General features: G+C 44.3%; 1 protein-coding gene across 4 annotated transcripts in view; it reads right to left on the minus strand.

Moving 5' to 3' along the window:
- Positions 1-291: 291 nt before the first annotated feature.
- LOC110513540 (collagen alpha-6(VI) chain) overlaps positions 292-18,019 on the minus strand; it is a 32,501-nt gene continuing 14,773 nt past the window's right edge. For 3 of the 4 annotated variants that reach the window (XM_090222435.1, XM_090222446.1, XM_090222441.1), the window contains exons 6-33: positions 17,361-17,978; positions 16,681-17,241; positions 15,977-16,534; positions 15,294-15,869; positions 14,594-15,178; positions 14,034-14,383; positions 13,832-13,910; positions 13,565-13,710; positions 12,826-12,918; positions 12,600-12,653; positions 12,353-12,424; positions 11,585-11,611; positions 11,280-11,378; positions 10,258-10,320; positions 9,891-9,956; positions 9,613-9,666; positions 9,466-9,501; positions 9,267-9,329; positions 9,072-9,134; positions 8,887-8,949; positions 8,172-8,234; positions 7,988-8,038; positions 7,558-7,593; positions 7,365-7,427; positions 6,105-6,167; positions 5,873-5,908; positions 5,734-5,770; positions 5,463-5,581 (exon numbers count right to left, since the gene is read on the minus strand). In XM_090222435.1, the coding sequence (XP_090078561.1) occupies positions 5,478-5,581; positions 5,734-5,770; positions 5,873-5,908; positions 6,105-6,167; positions 7,365-7,427; positions 7,558-7,593; positions 7,988-8,038; positions 8,172-8,234; positions 8,887-8,949; positions 9,072-9,134; positions 9,267-9,329; positions 9,466-9,501; positions 9,613-9,666; positions 9,891-9,956; positions 10,258-10,320; positions 11,280-11,378; positions 11,585-11,611; positions 12,353-12,424; positions 12,600-12,653; positions 12,826-12,918; positions 13,565-13,710; positions 13,832-13,910; positions 14,034-14,383; positions 14,594-15,178; positions 15,294-15,869; positions 15,977-16,534; positions 16,681-17,241; positions 17,361-17,978 (4,679 nt within the window). In that variant the 3' untranslated portion in view covers positions 5,463-5,477. Of the gene's footprint in view, positions 1,291-1,686; positions 1,735-2,451; positions 2,710-2,886; positions 3,553-4,533; positions 4,634-4,742; positions 5,237-5,462; positions 5,582-5,733; positions 5,771-5,872; positions 5,909-6,104; positions 6,168-7,364; positions 7,428-7,557; positions 7,594-7,987; positions 8,039-8,171; positions 8,235-8,886; positions 8,950-9,071; positions 9,135-9,266; positions 9,330-9,465; positions 9,502-9,612; positions 9,667-9,890; positions 9,957-10,257; positions 10,321-11,279; positions 11,379-11,584; positions 11,612-12,352; positions 12,425-12,599; positions 12,654-12,825; positions 12,919-13,564; positions 13,711-13,831; positions 13,911-14,033; positions 14,384-14,593; positions 15,179-15,293; positions 15,870-15,976; positions 16,535-16,680; positions 17,242-17,360; positions 17,979-18,019 lie in introns of those variants that run through there. The other variant, XM_090222455.1, reaches the window with a different exon arrangement.

The raw sequence follows: 18,019 nt of genomic DNA on the forward strand, positions 1-18,019 counted from the left end.
AAAAAAGTTTTAAATATCCAATAAATGTCGTTCCACTTCATGATTGTGTCCCACTTGTTGTCGATTCTTCACAAAAAAATACAGTTTTATATCTTTATGTTTGAAGCCTGAAATGTGGCAAAAGGTTGCAAAGTTCAAGGGGGCCGAATACTTTCGCAAGGCACTGTATCTGTGTGTCTCTTCATTGGCCTGGGCTATTGTTATGATTTCTTAATCCGGCCCAGTATCCATTCAGAATCAATATCAGTAGAATAAGGTCATAAGAGCATCAAAAATACACTGACCGCTAGGGAATTTGTGGAGTTTTATTTTCAACATGTAGCACCAAATCAAATGTATTTGTCACATACACATGGTTAGCAGATGTTAATGAGAGTGTAGCGAAATGCTTTTGCTTCTAGTTCTGACAATGCAGAAATAACCAACGAGTAATCTAACCTAACAATTCCAAAACTACTACCTTATACACACACACAAGTGTAAAGAGATAAAGAATATGTAGATAAAGATATATGAATGAGTGATGGTACAGAGCGGCATAGGCAAGATGGAGTAGATGGTATCGAGTACAGTATATACATATGAGATGTAGGGTATGTAAACAAAATGGTCAAGTTAGAGGAAACACAGACACACAGTGCAACAAATCCTATTTACAAAACACTGAGCGGATGACATACAGCCTGAATTTACATCTACGGTTAACATCCAAGTTAACAGTGCATTGCCTGGTGCTTGACCTGGTTTGGTAGCTGTTGATCTGTGATGATGGAAAATAGCCACAAGAGACAACACAGGTTATTTCATTGCTTTAAAGTCATTCTCACAAAAGCAGCAGTGCCCTTATGCATTGTTTGTTGCATGACTGCATGAGAGTCAGATCCGTTACTTAGGTCTGCTTGAACAGACTTGAATAAAAGAGAGAAATATTCATACTTCTGTTTCAGTAATTTCCATTTGTACCCAAAAGGAGAACAACTAAATGCTAAAGATAAGGGGCAGAGTTATTTACACAGACAGTGTTGTTTTTGATGTTCACACCTTGAATGAGACATTTGTTTGGCTGGTTTCTGGCGTGATCTTCTTCAATTCACTCTAATCAGGGTTTTACATGTGTGGAGTTCCTCCTCAGACAGAGGCCTTCACAAGTCTCCTGCGTCTCGAAACGGTTAGCGTTGCCGCCACAGCCGCCATACCAGAAACGGGAGCACTCGCTCTGTGTCGTGTCAAAGTACCACTTCAGAGTGTAGTTCTCACAACCTCCCTTGTCCTGTTTGAAGAAACATGCATCTGGGGAAGAGGGAGAGGAAACGGGGCAAAGGGGAGAAATGGGAGATAGAAAAAAGGGATTCAGGAGAAAACAAAAGAAAGGGGGGAGAGGAAAGAGAGAGGAGAGGAAAGAGAGAGAGAGAGAAGAGGAAAGAGAGAGAAGAGGAAAGAGAGAGAGGAGAGGAAAGAGAGAGAGGAGAGGAAAGAGAGAGAGGAGAGGAAAGAGAGAGGGGAGAGGAAAGAGAGAGGGGAGAGGAAAGAGAGGGGAGAGGAAAAAGAGAGGGGAGAGGAAAGAGAGGGGAGAGGACAAAGCCAAAGTTTGAGACTCATGCCTTTTACACTATTGTACAGACCCGAGCCTGCTGTCTTTTCACATGTATTATTGCATACAAAATTAGAGAGAGATGTGGTCCTTACCCTGGTTAAGAACTGTACTTTCCTCTGTCCTCAGGAGGGTTGTGTGATCTGTGAACACATAACATTAGAAGAAAATCTCTGGCGTAGTGCTGTGAATGATGACCTCGCAGCTGACATGACAACACGACAACACGACAACACGAAACAACATGACAACTGACAAAAATGGCATCACAACTTTTGTCATTTCAAACCTGCAATTGCCATACTGTTTAAACAAGGTATATTACAGTCACTAATGTTAGGGGTTCAGCTCATTAGAATTATCTCAACTGAAAGCCTCCTGATTTGAGAATGCAAATAGAACAACTAGTGTTCTCTTCTCATGTAGCATTATGTGATTCAGCATTTGACAAACATCACAACAGTCGTCGTAATTCAGGTTGTGGCTAACAGAGATCTACATCTATGACCTCCACATGATGTTCAGTAGAGGGCTGGGGGGACTTACTGGAAGTGCCACAGGTCTCAAAGCATTCGTTTTCCGTGCTAAAACGGTTGGCGTCACAACCTCCGTACCAAAAAGGCAATCATTAACAGAGCGTTTTGTTAAAGTGCCATCGCTGGCCATAGTCCCCACAGTTAGTGTCACTGTCCACATCCAACTTACAGTGGGCTAAAAGCAGAACAAGCAGGTTTGTAAACAGGGAGGAAGATATGCAGTATGAGGTTGCAAACTGAGACTACTCATGCAGTGGGATACGAGGGAACGTGAGGGAGAGAGGGAAATAGAAGTTCTGTTATAAATGAGGGGTTACTGATTACCATTAGAGTTTGGCTGTGGCCGGGGGGGTGAAGTGGCTCCATCTCCCCTGGAGAAGGCATGTATAGTGTCAACCTGGTCAAGAGCTATCTGAGTCGGAAATACACCAGTGTGCTCCAGGAACTCCTCCTCATCTGTGTACTCCTCTTCCTCTTTCCACACATCCCACTCTGCCTGTCCTTGTCCCTGTCCGTGTTCCTGTCCCAGCATCAGATCACACTTGAGTTTGAGATGGGCAGGAGGGTAGCTGTTCCCTCCCTCTGAAATAGTGAGGGAGAAGTGAGAGAGTTAGGACACACAGTAGCACTGCCTTGGCAGCAGCTAATGGGGATCCCTAATAAATACAAATGCAAATGTTAAAATGTATGATTTGTTCTGGCATAATTATCTCTCCCTCAAGAGACAACCAGATGAAGAAGCATGCTATTGTTCCTTACTACTGAGGACCCTGAGGAAGGCTCTGAAGAAGCGCTGTGCGTAGCCTCTCTCCCACTCCTTCACGTGCCACAGATGGAGCAGGTGCTGCTCTGACGGCGTGCTCGCCAACTCCTCCACCTGGGTGCTGTTGTAATGGTCGCCCACCGCGATCACAAACAGGGAAACGCCCTGACACTTGGCCTTCTGGGAAATGTAGGCCAGCTTGGCCTGGTCCCAGTGGGCTGTCTCGGCCCCCACCACAGCCAGCACCACTCTACTCTTCCTGGGCCTGGTGGCCTTGAGGAACACCTTGCTCAGAGCGTACTCCAGGGTCTGCCCCAGAGACGACACTCCTCCCTGCTGCTGCATGCTCCTCAGGTGTCTCTGTAGACCAATGTGGTTGTGGTACTTCTGCAGGTCAAACTCTACCTTGACGGCCTGGGAAGTCTGGGGGAGCAGAGAACCACTGGTCTGGAGAAGGGCCACTCTGGCCCGGCCGTCAGCCACGCTGGGTTTGGGGCTCCAGGCTACCTGCTTCACCACTGAGCCCAGAAGCTCCTGGACGCCAGCGTACTGATCGGCCCGGATCTCCCTTGAACCGTCCACCACCAGGGTCAGGTCCATATCCACCACCAGGGGCCGCTGAGCGTCAGTAAAATCACACCCCTGGGCTGGTTTACAGTGGTCTGATGGACACACAGAGTGTAGTAGTAGTACAGTAGTAGTACAGTAGTAGTGCAGTAGCATCAGTAGTAGTAGTACAGTAGTAGTACAGTAGCACAGTAGCCTCAGCAATAGTCGTACAGTAGTAGTGTAGTAGCATCAGTAGTAGTAGTATAGTAGTAGTGCAGTAGCAGTAGTACCAGTAGTAGTAGTACAGTATTAGTACAGTAGCAGTAGTACAGTAGCATCAGTAATAGTAGTACAGTAGCATCAGTAGTACTGTAGTAGTAATAGTATTAGTAGTGCAGTAGCATCAGTAGTAGTATGAGGAGTAGTACAGTAGCATCAGTAGTAGTAGTAGTACAGTAGCATCAGTAGTAGTACAGTAGAATCAGTAGTAGCACTGTAGAAGTACAGTATAATCAGTAGTAGTACTGTAGTAGTACAGTAGAATCAGTAGTAGTAGTAGTAGTACAGTAGCATCAGTAGCAGTACAGTAGCAGTACTGTAGTAGTACAATAGAATCAGTAGTAGTAGTAGTAGTAGTAGTAGTAGTATTAGTAGTAGTACAGTAGCATCAGTAGTAGTAGTAGGAGGAAGAGTACAGTAGCAGCATCAGTAGTAGTAGTAGTACAGTAGCAGCAGCAGTAGTAGTAGTAGTACAGTAGCATCAGTAGTAGTAGTACAGTAGCATCAGTAGTAGTGTATTAGTAGTAGTAGTAGTAGTATAGTACAGTAACATCAGTAGTAGTAGTAGTAATGTAGTAGTAGTAGTACAGTAGCATCATTAGTAGTGTAGTAGTGTAGTACAGTAGCATCATTAGTAGTGTAGTAGTAGTAGTAGTAGTAGTAGTAGTACAGTAGCTTCAGTAATAGTGTAGTAGTAGTAGATAATTATTTATGCCCAAGGGGAATATTGGTTCTACAGCAGAATTAACCATAAAAACGAAGACATACATTGATACCAAATAAGACTATATTTTATTTTGTCCCTGTGTGCTTACCGTAGCAGATGACGCAATTTTTGATTCTTGTCAGCACAGCATTTTGGTCCTGTGACCTATCCACCAGCCGAACAAGGATGAAGCTGCCCGTGTCATCAGCCTGCGCCACAACAAAACAAAAACTAACATGGGCTGCATTTCAATTCACCAGCCTTTCCGCTGCCCTGTTCACTATCCCATAACCAGAAAGCATCTGTTAGCAATTGTACCTCAAAAGCCCGTTGAACATCGGGGGAGTTCCTCAGGGCGATGACAGCAGGAGCGATGTTCAAGGCCTTGAACTCCATGGCGGCCGTGACGATGGCAGCGCTGTCCACAGAGGGCCCGTTGGTGAAGAACACTGCCACCTTCCTCATCGTCAACGCTTTACGGGTTCGCTTGAAGACATGGCGCCCCACAAAGCGCATGGCCTCCCCAAGATGGCGCTGGTTGGACTTTCGTTCCAGTGCAATGTTTTGGATGGCCTCCAACAACTCCGGCTTGCGTTGGTAGTCCTGGAATCGGATCAGGTACTTGGTGTTGGCACTATAGGATACCACGGCAACACGTGCACCCGTCGGGCAGTTGCTCTCGGCGATGGCAACGTCATCCAATATGGAGAGGAGAGCGGAGCGCATCCTCTCAAACGTGGCAGGCTCCACATCCTGTGACATATCCAGAGCAAAGACCAGCTCTGTGGGGTAGGCTGGGCACACTGCCTGGCCTGGGGGATAGAGTGAGAGAGGGACAGAGAGAGACAAGGGGAGAGGAAGGGAGAGAGGGACAGAGAGAGAGGATAGAGGAAGGGAGAGAGGTACAGAGAGAGGGAGAGAGGTACAGAGAGAGGGAGAGAGGTACAGAGAGAGGGAGAGAGAGGGAGAGAGGTACAGAGAGAGAGAGATGGGGAGAGGGAGAGAGGGGGTGAGGGGGGCAATGGTATTTTTAAATGACACCCATTCATAACATCACTTTGCCAAGAGTTCTGGTTTGATTACACCAGAATCTTCAGTCAGGTACATACATTTATTTGGACGATGAAGGGTTAATGGAGACATACCTTGAGAGCATGCTGTTTGGGGGAGAAAAATATCATAGTTTAGAGACAAAATTAGGAATGAATTCATCTTTGCTTATGAAAACATGACCTTACCAGCAATAAAGCAATTGACACAGCAGATCTTTTCTTACAAAAAATATAGAGTAGGAATACCAAGAGCTTACCACAGTTATCACGGATATAGGTGGTCAGCTGGCATTCCTAGGGAGACAAATAAAATAACATGTTAAATAGCTCTCAAGATTCTCTACATAAAATGTTTTAGAGTTAAATTGGAACAAAAATCAGACAGAATACACATACAGACATGGCTCTCTCTCCTGGTCTGCCTCTAGAGCCCTAGATAGAAATAGAGAATTAGTCAGAAATCCACATGGAAACAGTGAATATCTTACCAATACTTATATCTTACAATACAACCAAAACTACAACTACTATTATTTTCACTTGAAACAAATAACAATAATAAAACAACTAATACATGAGATTTGTAAAGTTCCTTTAAAAGATCCAAAAACGCAAATGAAATACTAACAGTGTGTCCGGGTGGTCCAATGGATCCGGGATCCCCTGACTCACCCGATCTGCCCGAGTTCCCCTGGTTCAATCACATCGTAACATATGGCCATTTTAACAGAAGATTGTATACATGTCAACACATATTAGCACCTGTGGCACAAGCGAATATCACAAGGTTTGAAGTACAACACCTGAGAATATAAGCAGTGGTGTTAGACACTCTTTGACTCAAGCATAGATACTCTATGTGTGTGGGTATATACAGTTCTGGAGGGTGACACTTTAGTCCCACGAAGATAGTTTGTAGATGTTCAATAACTGTCAACAACATATCAACTAACTATCCACTAACCCTAACCCTTATTCTAAAACTAACCCTAACCCTTATTCTAAAACTAACCCTAACCCTTATTCTAAAACTAACCCTAACCCTTATTCTAAAACTAACCCTAACCCTTATTCTAAAAGTAACCCTAACCCTTATTCTAAAACTAACCCTTACCCTAACCCTTATTCTAAAACTAACCCTAAATCAAAACCTAACCCTATCCCTAACTGTAACCTTAACAAGCAGTTGCTTATCAACAGATAGTTTGTTAACAGTATGACCATCTGTAGAGCATCTACACTGAGTGTCCAAAACATTAAGGACAGCTTGCTACTATTGAGTTGCACCCCCTTTCGCCCTCAGAACAGCCTCCATTCGTTGGGGCATGGACAGTACAAGGTCTCCAAAGCGTTCCACAGGGATGCTGGCCCATACTGACTCCAATGCTTCCCTCAGTTGTGTCAAGTAGGCTGGATGTCCTTTGGGAAGTCGACCATTCTTGGTCCAGAAAACTGTTGAGCTTGAAAAACCCAGCAGCATTGCAGTTCTTGACACAAACCGGTGCGCCTAGCACATACTACCATACCCTGTCCAAAGGCAATTACATCTTTTGTCTTGCCCATTCACCCTCTGAATGGCACACATGCACAATCCATGTCTCAAGGCTTAAAAATCTGTCTTCTACCTGTCTCCTCCCCTTCATTTTCACTGATTTAAGTGGATTTAACAAGTGACATCAATATGGGATCATAACTTTCGCCTGGATTCACCTGGTCAGTCTATGTCACGGAAAAAGCAGACGTCAATGTTTTGTACACTGGGATTATCCAAATAAAGTGTGACCGTTCTGGGCACTAAAAATGTAGCGGTATTGACTTAACAGTTGCAGCAATGCATGTGCAACAGGACACTCTGGGGTCTTCTAGCGATAGTGTGTGTGAGTCTCACCCCTCTGCCTCGGTTTCCTTTGGGGCCTGGACCTCCTTTGACTCCAAAATCACCACTTTCACCCTGAAGATGACAAACAGGAAAAGGGGATTGTTTACTTTTTGTGAGCTTCAGAATGTAATGTGCCATGATTGGATTCCAGCCTTGTTCTCTTATCCATTCTGAAAGGGGAGATTTTATATCAATAACTGACCTGTAATCCAGGGTAACCATGGAAACCAGGCTCTCCCTTTAAAGTAATCACAAAACACAAGGAATAATTTATTAGTGTCCATCAAACATGTCTGGAATACAAATCTACTGTATATTAAAATCCTTTCATTTGAATGAAAAGATAATAGGCAGAATCTAGCACACAACCAGATCTGATTAGTGAAGGTGCTGGAGGAATAAAATGACACTAGAGAAGTAGGAAAAAGTCTCTGAACACTTCCAGTCAGATGCACATTTATTTAATTTAGCTGAGCTTTCGGTCAGTCGACCATCATTTAGATGAAAAGAGATTTTATTTTATAATCTACTAAGTACATTAACAATATTTTCCAAAGTAGAAAACCTCATCAACTACTAGGATGTCTATGGACAGCAGCTGTTGATCTGAGTACTGAGTAAGTGTACCTTACCTTCATTCCCTGGGGTCCGGGAGGCCCATGGCCGTCACTGCCATCAAGACCCTGTATTAAAGAAAACACACCATCACGTCCCATTCTTACATGACCTTACAAACACATACAGTCTTGCAGTGTGTGTACAGCATGTGTGTGTGTGCCTGCAGGTGAAGTGTGTAATGACAAGGCAACACCTTACCGGCATCCCTCTTGGCCCAAGTGTTCCAAGGGCTCCGTTGACCCCGAGGTCCCCAGGTTGGCCCTGTGAGGAAACCACACAGTATTGGGTTGGAAGAAGGGCTATAAAACATTATTTTACAGACATGTTTTAATGTATACTTTTTATGTGTCTATATGTAATATGTTTCTGTTGCTCTGCAGGCCTGGTAACAAATTGTCCTACCAAGATGGCCAATGTTTTGTATTGTAATGTATTACATAACTGTAGGTCAAAGGTAATGGAATATTTAGAAGATGCAGAGTTTGAGGGTTTGAGAGGACGAGCGTACTAAAAGTCCTAATGGTCAATAGAGGATTATAAATAGGAGTTGGGTTTCAGTTCAACATCTGTTTAGAATCTGTCCAATGTCACTCCTGAACTCAGAGTGACGTGTGCTACGTTCTATACATGGAGTCTGGGGCAGGATACTATTTATTTGGCCGTTGGCCAAGTTGTTCTGCAAGGACTTCTGATTGGTCAACCCTAAACTAGGATGGGGGTTATTAAATGGCTTCTTGTTCCTTTGTTCAGTGGGGAAAAGCTGAGGACAGGGGAGACTGAACATCTGAACATCTACCTCCCAGCATAACATCTTGATTTATCCTTCTCAAATAAACCCATTTTTCTCCCCCTGATTTGCTTTGTAGTTTGTGTTATTGAAGAATAACATAAATTGCTAACAAAGGCAATGCACCTTCTGTCCATTCATCCCTCGTCTTCCTGTTGAACCTTTGCCACCCATAGTTCCAGGTGTGCCCTGAGGGAAAAGCCATTCATACGCCATCATTACATGTCAACATCACATAACAGTAGGATTTATGCATCAGGCATCCTCAATGTGGTCAGATGGGATGGAAGTAGAAAGGTAAGAAAAGTGACCTGAGGTCCAGGTAAACCCTGCAGGCCCCTGGGTCCAGGCTGGCCCAAGTCTCCTCTTATACCCTGTGCACACAGGAGAGAAACATGTTCAGCAACAGTAGGTATTGGGGGTACTGTCCCAAATGCAACAGAAGTGCATCAGTAGTAGCATTACTGTGGAGTTGTGGATGAGGGGAATGGGTATATATTACTTACCTGTGGTCCAGAAGGGCCAGGAATTCCTTGGAGGCCTACAACTCCTGGATCCCCTGGTGTTCCCTAGACACACACACACACAGGCAAACATACACACAAAACACACATACACACACAAAGAACACAGTAATGGGTACATACAGTAAATATAGATAGTAATCCTAGGGACTGTTATTCATGAAGTAGCTGCCTACTGTACATTTGGACCAGGGAGACCTCTTCTTCCTTGAGGACCCTACAAAGCAGGACACAGGACATAATCATCACTTGACAATTGACCAAAAAGGTGAGACAACATCAGTATAACAGGACAAGGACAGCTTAGCAGAAATGAAACTTCGCTCACTGGGTTTCCGACGATTCCACTTTCTGCTCGACTGCCCTCTTCTCCTGGGTCTCCCTGTCGGTGTGGAAAGGGAGACAAGAGAGAAAAGGTGTTTTTGAGGGAGAGAGAGGATGAGAATAACAGCAGTGTTGTCACCCTCCAGGACGGTAAGGGAATCCTGCTTTACTCACTAGAAAGAGCCAGTCAAAATGATCTGGTACTTGCAAATGAACTTGGTGAATAAGCGATTCTGATTCTTAGATCAGTACATTGACAGTGGCCAACTACAAGCTACATACCGGTAGTCCTGGATTTCCCCTTCCTCCTTTGGGACCCGCGACAATGCTGTCCACTCCAGAGTCTCCCTAAAAGACCAGAGACTAACTTTTAGTAGCAGTTAGAAAATAAGATATAGAAACACAGCATTTGTTACAGTCTAAACCACAACTGTCAAACTCATTCCAAACTCAATCCGAGTCTCTGTGGGTTTTTGCTCCTCCCTTGTACCTGATTGATGAATTAAGGTCACTAATTAGTGAGGAACTGCCCTCCTCTGGTTATCTAGATCTTAATTGAAAGGAAAACCTAAAACCAGCAGATACTGGTCCTTGAACCATCGTAAATCATTTGCACTGTTAAATGGCGTCCATAGTTTATGTGACTTACAGGGTCACCTCTAAGTCCACGCTGCCCCTTCACTCCTGGCTCTCCTATGAGGCCGCTGTTGCCCTGCAAGAGAACCCACCATCAATAGGTTAGACATTAGAGAAGAGAATCTAGTAAGAGTAGGATATTGGGGACATAGGAGAAGTATATTGGTGACAGGAGAATGACATTAGTGACATAGGAGTAGTATACTGGTGATGTAGGAGTAGTATATTGGTGACATATGATAACGATATTAGTGATATAGGAGAAGTAAACTGGTGACATAGGAGTACTATGCTGGTGACATGGAAGTAGTATATTGGTGACATAGGAGTAGTGTATTGGTGACATAGGAGGACGAAATTAGTGACATAAGAGCAGTATACTGGTGACATAAGAGCAGTATACTGGTGACATAGGAGTAGTATACTGGTGACATGGAAGTAGCATATTGGTGACATGGAAGTAGCATATTGGTGACATGGAAGTAGCATATTGGTGACATGGAAGTACTATACTGGTGACATGGAAGTAGCATATTGGTGACATAGGAGTAGCATATTGGTGACATAGGAGTAGTATATTGGTGACATAGGAGTAGCATATTGGTGACATAGGAGTAGTATATTGGTGACATGGAAGTAGTATATTGGTGACATAGGAGAACGATATTAATGACATAGGAGTAGTATATTGGTGACATAGGAGAACGATATTAATGACATAGGAGTAGTATACTGGTGACATGGAAGTAGCATATTGGTGACATAGGAGTAGTATATTGGTGACATAGGAGAACGATATTAATGACATAGGAGTACTATACTGGTGACATGGAAGTAGTATATTGGTGACATAGGAGTAGTATATTGGTGACATAGGAGTAGTATACTGGTGACATGGAAGTAGTATATTGGTGACATGGAAGTAGTATATTGGTGACATAGGAGTAGCGTATTAATGACATAGCAGTAGTATATCAGTGACCTAGGAGTAGTATATTGGCGAAATATTTGTAGAATATGAGAAAATGTGTTTACTGGTCTTCCTGGGTTTCCTCTCTCTCCTGCAGCTCCAGCTGTTCCAATCAGACCCTGTTCACCATCAACCCCATCAAGGCCATGGTCTCCGTCATCACCCTGCCATGGTAATGTGCACACTGATTCACAACACACTCAACAACAGCAGACGTTTACATCCACACAATGAAAAAAAGAAAGCACCATGGTAAACCTGGTTTTCCATCGGTTAAGACAAAATACCTAGTATACTGCACATAGAAAGGTTTCTACTGTACACTACATTTAGCTGTGTGAACGTGGTATCAACAGCTTCATTCACTTACCCTGTCCCCTCTGTAGGCTCTTGAGCCCTGTAAAAAAACAGAGATCAGATTAGATGGGATTATTTTAGACTGGTAACTCCAGCGCATCATGGTTCAGAGATCAAATGGGATTATTTTAGACTGGTAACTCCAGCGCATCATGGTTCAGAGATCAAATGGGATTATTTTAGACCGGTAACTCCAGCGCATCATGGTTCAGAGATCAGATGGGATTATTTTAGACTGGTAACTCCAGCGCATCATGGTTCAGAGATCAGATGGGATTATTTTAGACAGGTAACTCCAGCGCGTCATGGTTCAGAGATCAGATGGGATTATTTTAGACTGGTAACTCCAGCGCATCATGGTTCAGAGATCAGATGGGATTATTTTAGACTGGTAACTCCAGCGCGTCATGGTTCAGAGATCAGATTAGATGGGATTATTTTAGACCGGTAACTCCAGCGCATCATGGTTCAGAGATCAGATGGGATTATTTTAGACTGGTAACTCCAGCGCGTCATGGTTCAGAGAACAGATTAGATGGGATTATTTAAAACAGGTAACTCCAGCGCATCATGATTCAGAGGTCAGATTAGATGGGATTATTTTGGACAGGTCCCAGGGTCATGGTTCAGAGATCAGATTAGATGGGATTATTTTGGACAGGTAACTGCTGGTAAAAGGTGATCTAAAAGCAGATGTCGGGAAGACATCTAATGGGAAACATTCCAGACCAGACGGTCTATAAACATAGATTTTTGGTTAGTCAGTAGTCCATCTGCTCACCTTGAGGCCTCTCCTCCCAGAACAGCCCTGTAGTCCCTGTGGGCCAGTGGGACCTGGTGGACCTCTCTCGCCCTGTGGCAAATCAGAGAGAGAGGACAAGGGTCATTGGTTTTAAGGTCAAAGGTCACAGGTTATTAAACTGACTTGTAGACCTTGCCCACCATCCACGATTCATATGTTTTGATTTGTCAGATGTCTGAATACCACACTGAGAATTATTCTTCCCTTCCTGAAAATACACACTTACAATTCCCCCCTCCTCGCCAGGGAAGCCAGGGTGTCCTTTCAGTCCTGGCTGACTCTGTAAGGAGAGAAACGAAAAGCAAATGAGGAAACTGAAACTGCCAAAGGGAGGACTGACGAAGTACATAGACCCACATCTTCTTTACAGTATTTTAACAGTGTTAAATTACTGTGTCACGTCAAATCTTAAACACTGTATAATTTTATAAAGAAGGCTCAGAGGGCCTCACCTTTGTCCCTGGGCGTCCTCTGTTGCCACGGATACCCTCATGTCCGGTGCACTTACACATCACATTGCAGCACTCCCTCTCAGCCACTGTGTCCTCGAGAGAGAAAGGGAGAGGGGGAAGAAAGAGGGGGAGAAGGAGAGAGTGGGATAGAAAGAGAGAGAATGAGACCATGTGTTATTAAATCCAATATGTAATTTGTTGACACACCCTCATAATTGGAGACACCTTTGGAGGCACTCATCTCAAAAGCCAATCTAAAAACAACCAATCACGTCACTGGTCTGTTTTTCTTGTCTCCAGTGGCTCCTGTTGCTAAGTACATTTCTAGCAAGTGACGACTCTATTTCGTGGTGTACTATATCCCATTTCCCATGACCCCAGAGTTCTAGTTTTGATGCTTCCAACCTGACATGCCGAAACAGGAACACAAATCCTTTCTGTCATTTCTGACATCCTGACATTCTTCAACAATGTCACGTAATCCGCTTTTTTAAACAGAAACATTTGTCATTGTACTGTATGACCCAAAATACTCAGACATATCAGAAATACTTCTCTATCCCTACAGCTGGGAATATGACTGGAAATGGAATTACTGTAGATAGAGACATAAAGGACTTACATGTCAGCCCAAAGAGTCTTAGCCAGTCTAAGTGACATACAGTATTACTACAACACAGGGAGATACAACTAAAAGGGTTGTTCTGATTCTGTTGTCACAAAATGATGAACCACTTACTATTTGTGTCAACAGGGTGTTTCCCAAATTGTGCATGCCAATGTTGAGCGGCTGCTTGTAGCCAAATCCTCGCCCAAACTCCACCATCTGAAGAAGGTTGGCATTTTGGACACCTTCTAGGGCGACTGTAAGCAGGGCGTTGATACCTTTTCCGGAAATGTGACATGGAAGACAGAGATAAAAGTATAACCGATTTTAATGTTAATTTTTGTCTCATGAATGTTCTTAAATTTGTACGTTTCGGTGGGTTTCCCCTGGTTCTTTAACCTTTAGTGCGGAGAAGTTCCGACTCTTGCTCCAGTTTCACCACGTCATCATCGAGTCCGTCTGAGAAGATCACCAGCACCTAAAGGACAAAGTAGTTGTGACATTGTTATTACAATGTGATATAACCAACAAAATATGTTATGAAATGAACATTTTTGGAGTCTGGGATCAACCACACAGGAGACATAATGTTTGGGCCCACCTTCACGCCAGCGTTAGATTTCTGGAACTTATCACTGAAGGAGCGCAGGAGGAAGGAGTTGAAGTATGTTGTCTGGGTGGTCTGCAGGGCCATAACCTTCTCCACAATTTTCTCGTCGTACTTCTCGAAGTTGTAGTCGTAGAGAACCTTTCCGTCCTGCTCCACCACGCGGAAGCCAATGTTAGTCTCAATGGAACCATCTCCCGCCACGCAGCACAGGCCCTTCAGGTTGGACACATAGCGGATGATCTGTGGCAGGAAGGCCTGTAGCTGGGCTTGGCCATCGAAGAGCCCCTGGGCGGTGGCCCTGCGTGTAATATCGAACCCCATGGCGATGTCTATGGTGCAGCCTATTGGACACAGACACACTCATTATTACTTATCATCCAAATGAACCCCTTTAACAAGTTCAAAAGCTTTATGTGTTAGGTTTACTCAAGGATAATATGAGACAGTGTAAAATAGCCTGTTTTTCAAACACTAACAAGCATTCTTTGACGAGAGTTTTACATTGAGTCAGGAGAGACAGAGGAAATAAAACGTGCATACGGTTTACTCACCCGCTTGAGTGTCTGGTACCTTGGAGGAGCATATAGTATCCACCACCTTCTTCTTGATCTTGTCCAGGCTGGCAAAGTCCTGCACAGAGAAGACCCTTTCTGGGTTGAGAGTGATTTGCCCAAGCTCAACAGGTTTGTGGTCTTTCCCGATACCGATGGCAAACACCTCAATGTTCATGGCCTTGAGCTTCTCTGCTGCATCAACAACATCATCATCTGAACGTCCGTCAGTGATTACAACCAGGTTCTGAGAGACCTTGGCATTGATACGGCTCCCTCTAGCTGGTTGGAAGTACTCTTTACGGACGTAGTTCAGGGCCTTTCCGATGTTCGTTGTGTACCTAATCTGCATCATATTGTTTATCTGGTTGTTCACCTCTGCTTCTGTGTAATACTCATTCAAGAAGAACTCCTTTTTAGGATCACTGCTGAACTGGGCGACTCCCACCCGGAAGGACTGCTCTGCAATGTTGAAGCTGGAAACAAGGTCTGTGGCAAACTTCTTCATGATAGTGAAGTCGGTGGTGCTGATGCTCCCTGAGCTGTCAATTAACAGGACCAGATCCCCCTGCGTTTTTTCACAGACTAAGAGGAGAAGAGAAGACGTCAGATCATGTTGAACCATCTAATTTCAAAATGCTTATGCTACAAGGCTTTGTACTTTCAGCATAGATGTTTTTACAGTTGGATTCTGTCTTACCTGGTTTGCTGGTTTGGCAGAATTCAAAGGAAATATTTTTGTGCAGTGTGTCTAGTTTATGGAAGTCATCCACAAAGAAAACCTTATTCGTGTCCCCTGCCATGAGCTCAAGCTCTTGCTTATTTGCTCCAACCACTCCGATGCTATAGACTATGATCCCATTGTCCCGTAGCTCCTTGGCTGGCCCAGCTAGGCTATAGGGGTCAGTAGCCTCACCATCTGTGATCACCATCAACCACTGGGGAACATTTAGGGCCTTTCGCCCGCCGTACTGTGCACCAAAATAACCCAAGGAATACTTGAGTGCCTTTCCAGTGTAGGTGTCTCCACTGGGCTCTCTAAGCTTTGTGATGGCACTATTGACGTCTCGCTTAGATTTGTATTCGTTGAGTGTGAATTTAGACTCGGGGTTGTCTGAAAAGACAATCAGACCATAGCGTGTCTGCTTCTCCCCAACAGAGGTTTCATTGACCACGGACATCATGAAGTTTTTCATTATGTCAAAATTATCTGAGCTGATGCTGGTGGAGCCGTCCACCAAGAAAATGATGTCTGCGATCTCCGTCCTCACACACTCTGGTGGAAGAGAAGAAGAGATAGAGGAAAATATCAATGTCAAAATCTAAGAAATGTGAACTCATTGTTGCTTTTAAGTAATGTTTCATGAAACAAGTGGCACTCACCTCTCTCCGGATCACAGATTGCCAATGCCAGTTGGCTATCCAAAGCCTTGAGTGCATCAAAGTCCCTCTCGGAGTAGACCCTCTCCTGTGCGCCACTGATCTCCAGTAATTGTGTATTGTTGGCATTGACCACCCCAATAGCGTAGATGATCACACCCTTGTCTTGAAGTTTCTTGGCAGGAGACATGACCTCATCCTGCGCCTCACCATCGGTTACGACAATCAGGAACTGCTTCACGTTAGTGCGCCCTCCTTTCGGTGGGTCAAAGAACTGTGAGGTGTAGGACAGGGCTCTGCCGGTGTGTGTGCCCCCGCCTATCTGTTGCATCGTTTGTAAATCCTGCAACATGCCTTCCTTATCGTTATGCTTGTTGAGAGGGAAGATCACCTGTTGGCTGGTGCTGAACTGTATGATGCCCACGTGCACTTTATCCAGGCCTATGTCAGATTTGTTGATGATGGATTGCATGAAGACCTTCATCTTCTGGAAGTCTGGGTTGTTAATGCTACCTGAGCTGTCAATCAAGAAGAGGACGTCCCCCTTCATGTCGTTGCAAACTATGAATAGAGAACAAATATTAATTTAGCTGTTGTTATAACTCAATGTGTGCTCATAATCAATCCCTGGCAAGAGACAAGGTGTTTCATATTTTTACTGAAAATAAATAAGATGTAACACTTAAAAACAATAGAGATGCCCTTACTATCAGGGGAGCAGATATCTGTGATGATGTCATTTTTTATTGGTTTCAGAGCGTCAAAGTTGTTGACAAAGAACTTCTTCTCTTGGCTGCCAGCAATCTCCAGCAGCTGTGTATCGTTAGCTAGATTCACCCCAATGGCATATATGGTGATGCCCTGCGCCCTCAGCTTTGCTGCTTGATCCTTCACGTTGTCTTCAGACTCTCCGTCTGTGATGACAATGAGGTACTCGCGAACTTTGTGACTTCGGGTGGCCTTAGCCCGATCAAAGTGCGGACCCATAGAGTTCAGCGCTAATCCGGTCTTTGTCCCGCCTCCAAGTTGGATGATACCATCCACTGCTTTCTCCACTGAAGGTTTGTCAGGGTAGGTTGTCAGATCAAACTCAAGAGCTGGTGTATCAGAGAACTTTACCACACCCACGCGGACATGATGCGGTCCGATGTGGAATGTGTTTATGAATTTGTTAATGAATGTCTTCATGTCAGCAAAGTCTGGATATTCAATACTCCCTGAGTGGTCGATCAGGAAGAACATGTCTGCTTCATCTGTCTGCAAACAGCCTAGAATCAAAAGAGAAAAGAAAGCACTAGTGTCATCTCGGAGATCACATTATGTCTGTATCAACATTCCTCTACAAATTAAACAACAAGAAGCATTGTTACAGTCATTTTGATCTCACTTTGCTTGGCAGTGTATGTCCTTGCGTTGTCTTTGACTGCTTTTTTAAGGATGTTGTAGCACACACTCTTCTTCAGGCTCTTCTCCAGGGTCTTGAGCTTGGCAAAGCTGTCCACATGCAATACGTGCTTGTTAGGGGGATCTGAAGCGATCTGTCTCAGCTCGTTCTCGTCAGCATCCTTGATCCCCACTGCATAGACAGTGACGCCAGCTCTGCGCAGTGCAGCGGCATGAGAAGTTACGTTGTCCTGGGACTTTCCGGTGATGACTATCGCCACCTGCTGCACCCCCTGTTCTTTCCGGCTGCCCCTCTCCTTGATAAACATCTTCTCCCTGGCATACTCCAGGGCCTCGCCAGTGTATGTGAGACCGCGACGGTAGGGCAGGATCTTGATGAACTGAAGGATATTTGTTTTTTCTTGGAAGGAGTTGAGGTAGACCTGGGCCGAGGCCTTGTTGCTATAGAGGACGATGCCCACCCTCACCCTGTTGAAGTCTATATCTAGGCCGTCTACTATCTTGTGGATGAATCCACGAACCAGCTGGAAGTTTGCAGTTCTATTGCTCGAAGACTCATCAACTATAAACACAATGTCAGCCAGTGAAGCTTCACTGCAATCTGCAATAGAGAGGAAATTGTTAGTCAACAGCAATCTGCTA

Source organism: Oncorhynchus mykiss, chromosome 3 (genome assembly GCF_057628025.1).
Source record: "Oncorhynchus mykiss isolate SJ-2025 chromosome 3, ASM5762802v1, whole genome shotgun sequence".
Classification (NCBI taxonomy): Eukaryota; Metazoa; Chordata; class Actinopteri; order Salmoniformes; family Salmonidae; genus Oncorhynchus; species Oncorhynchus mykiss.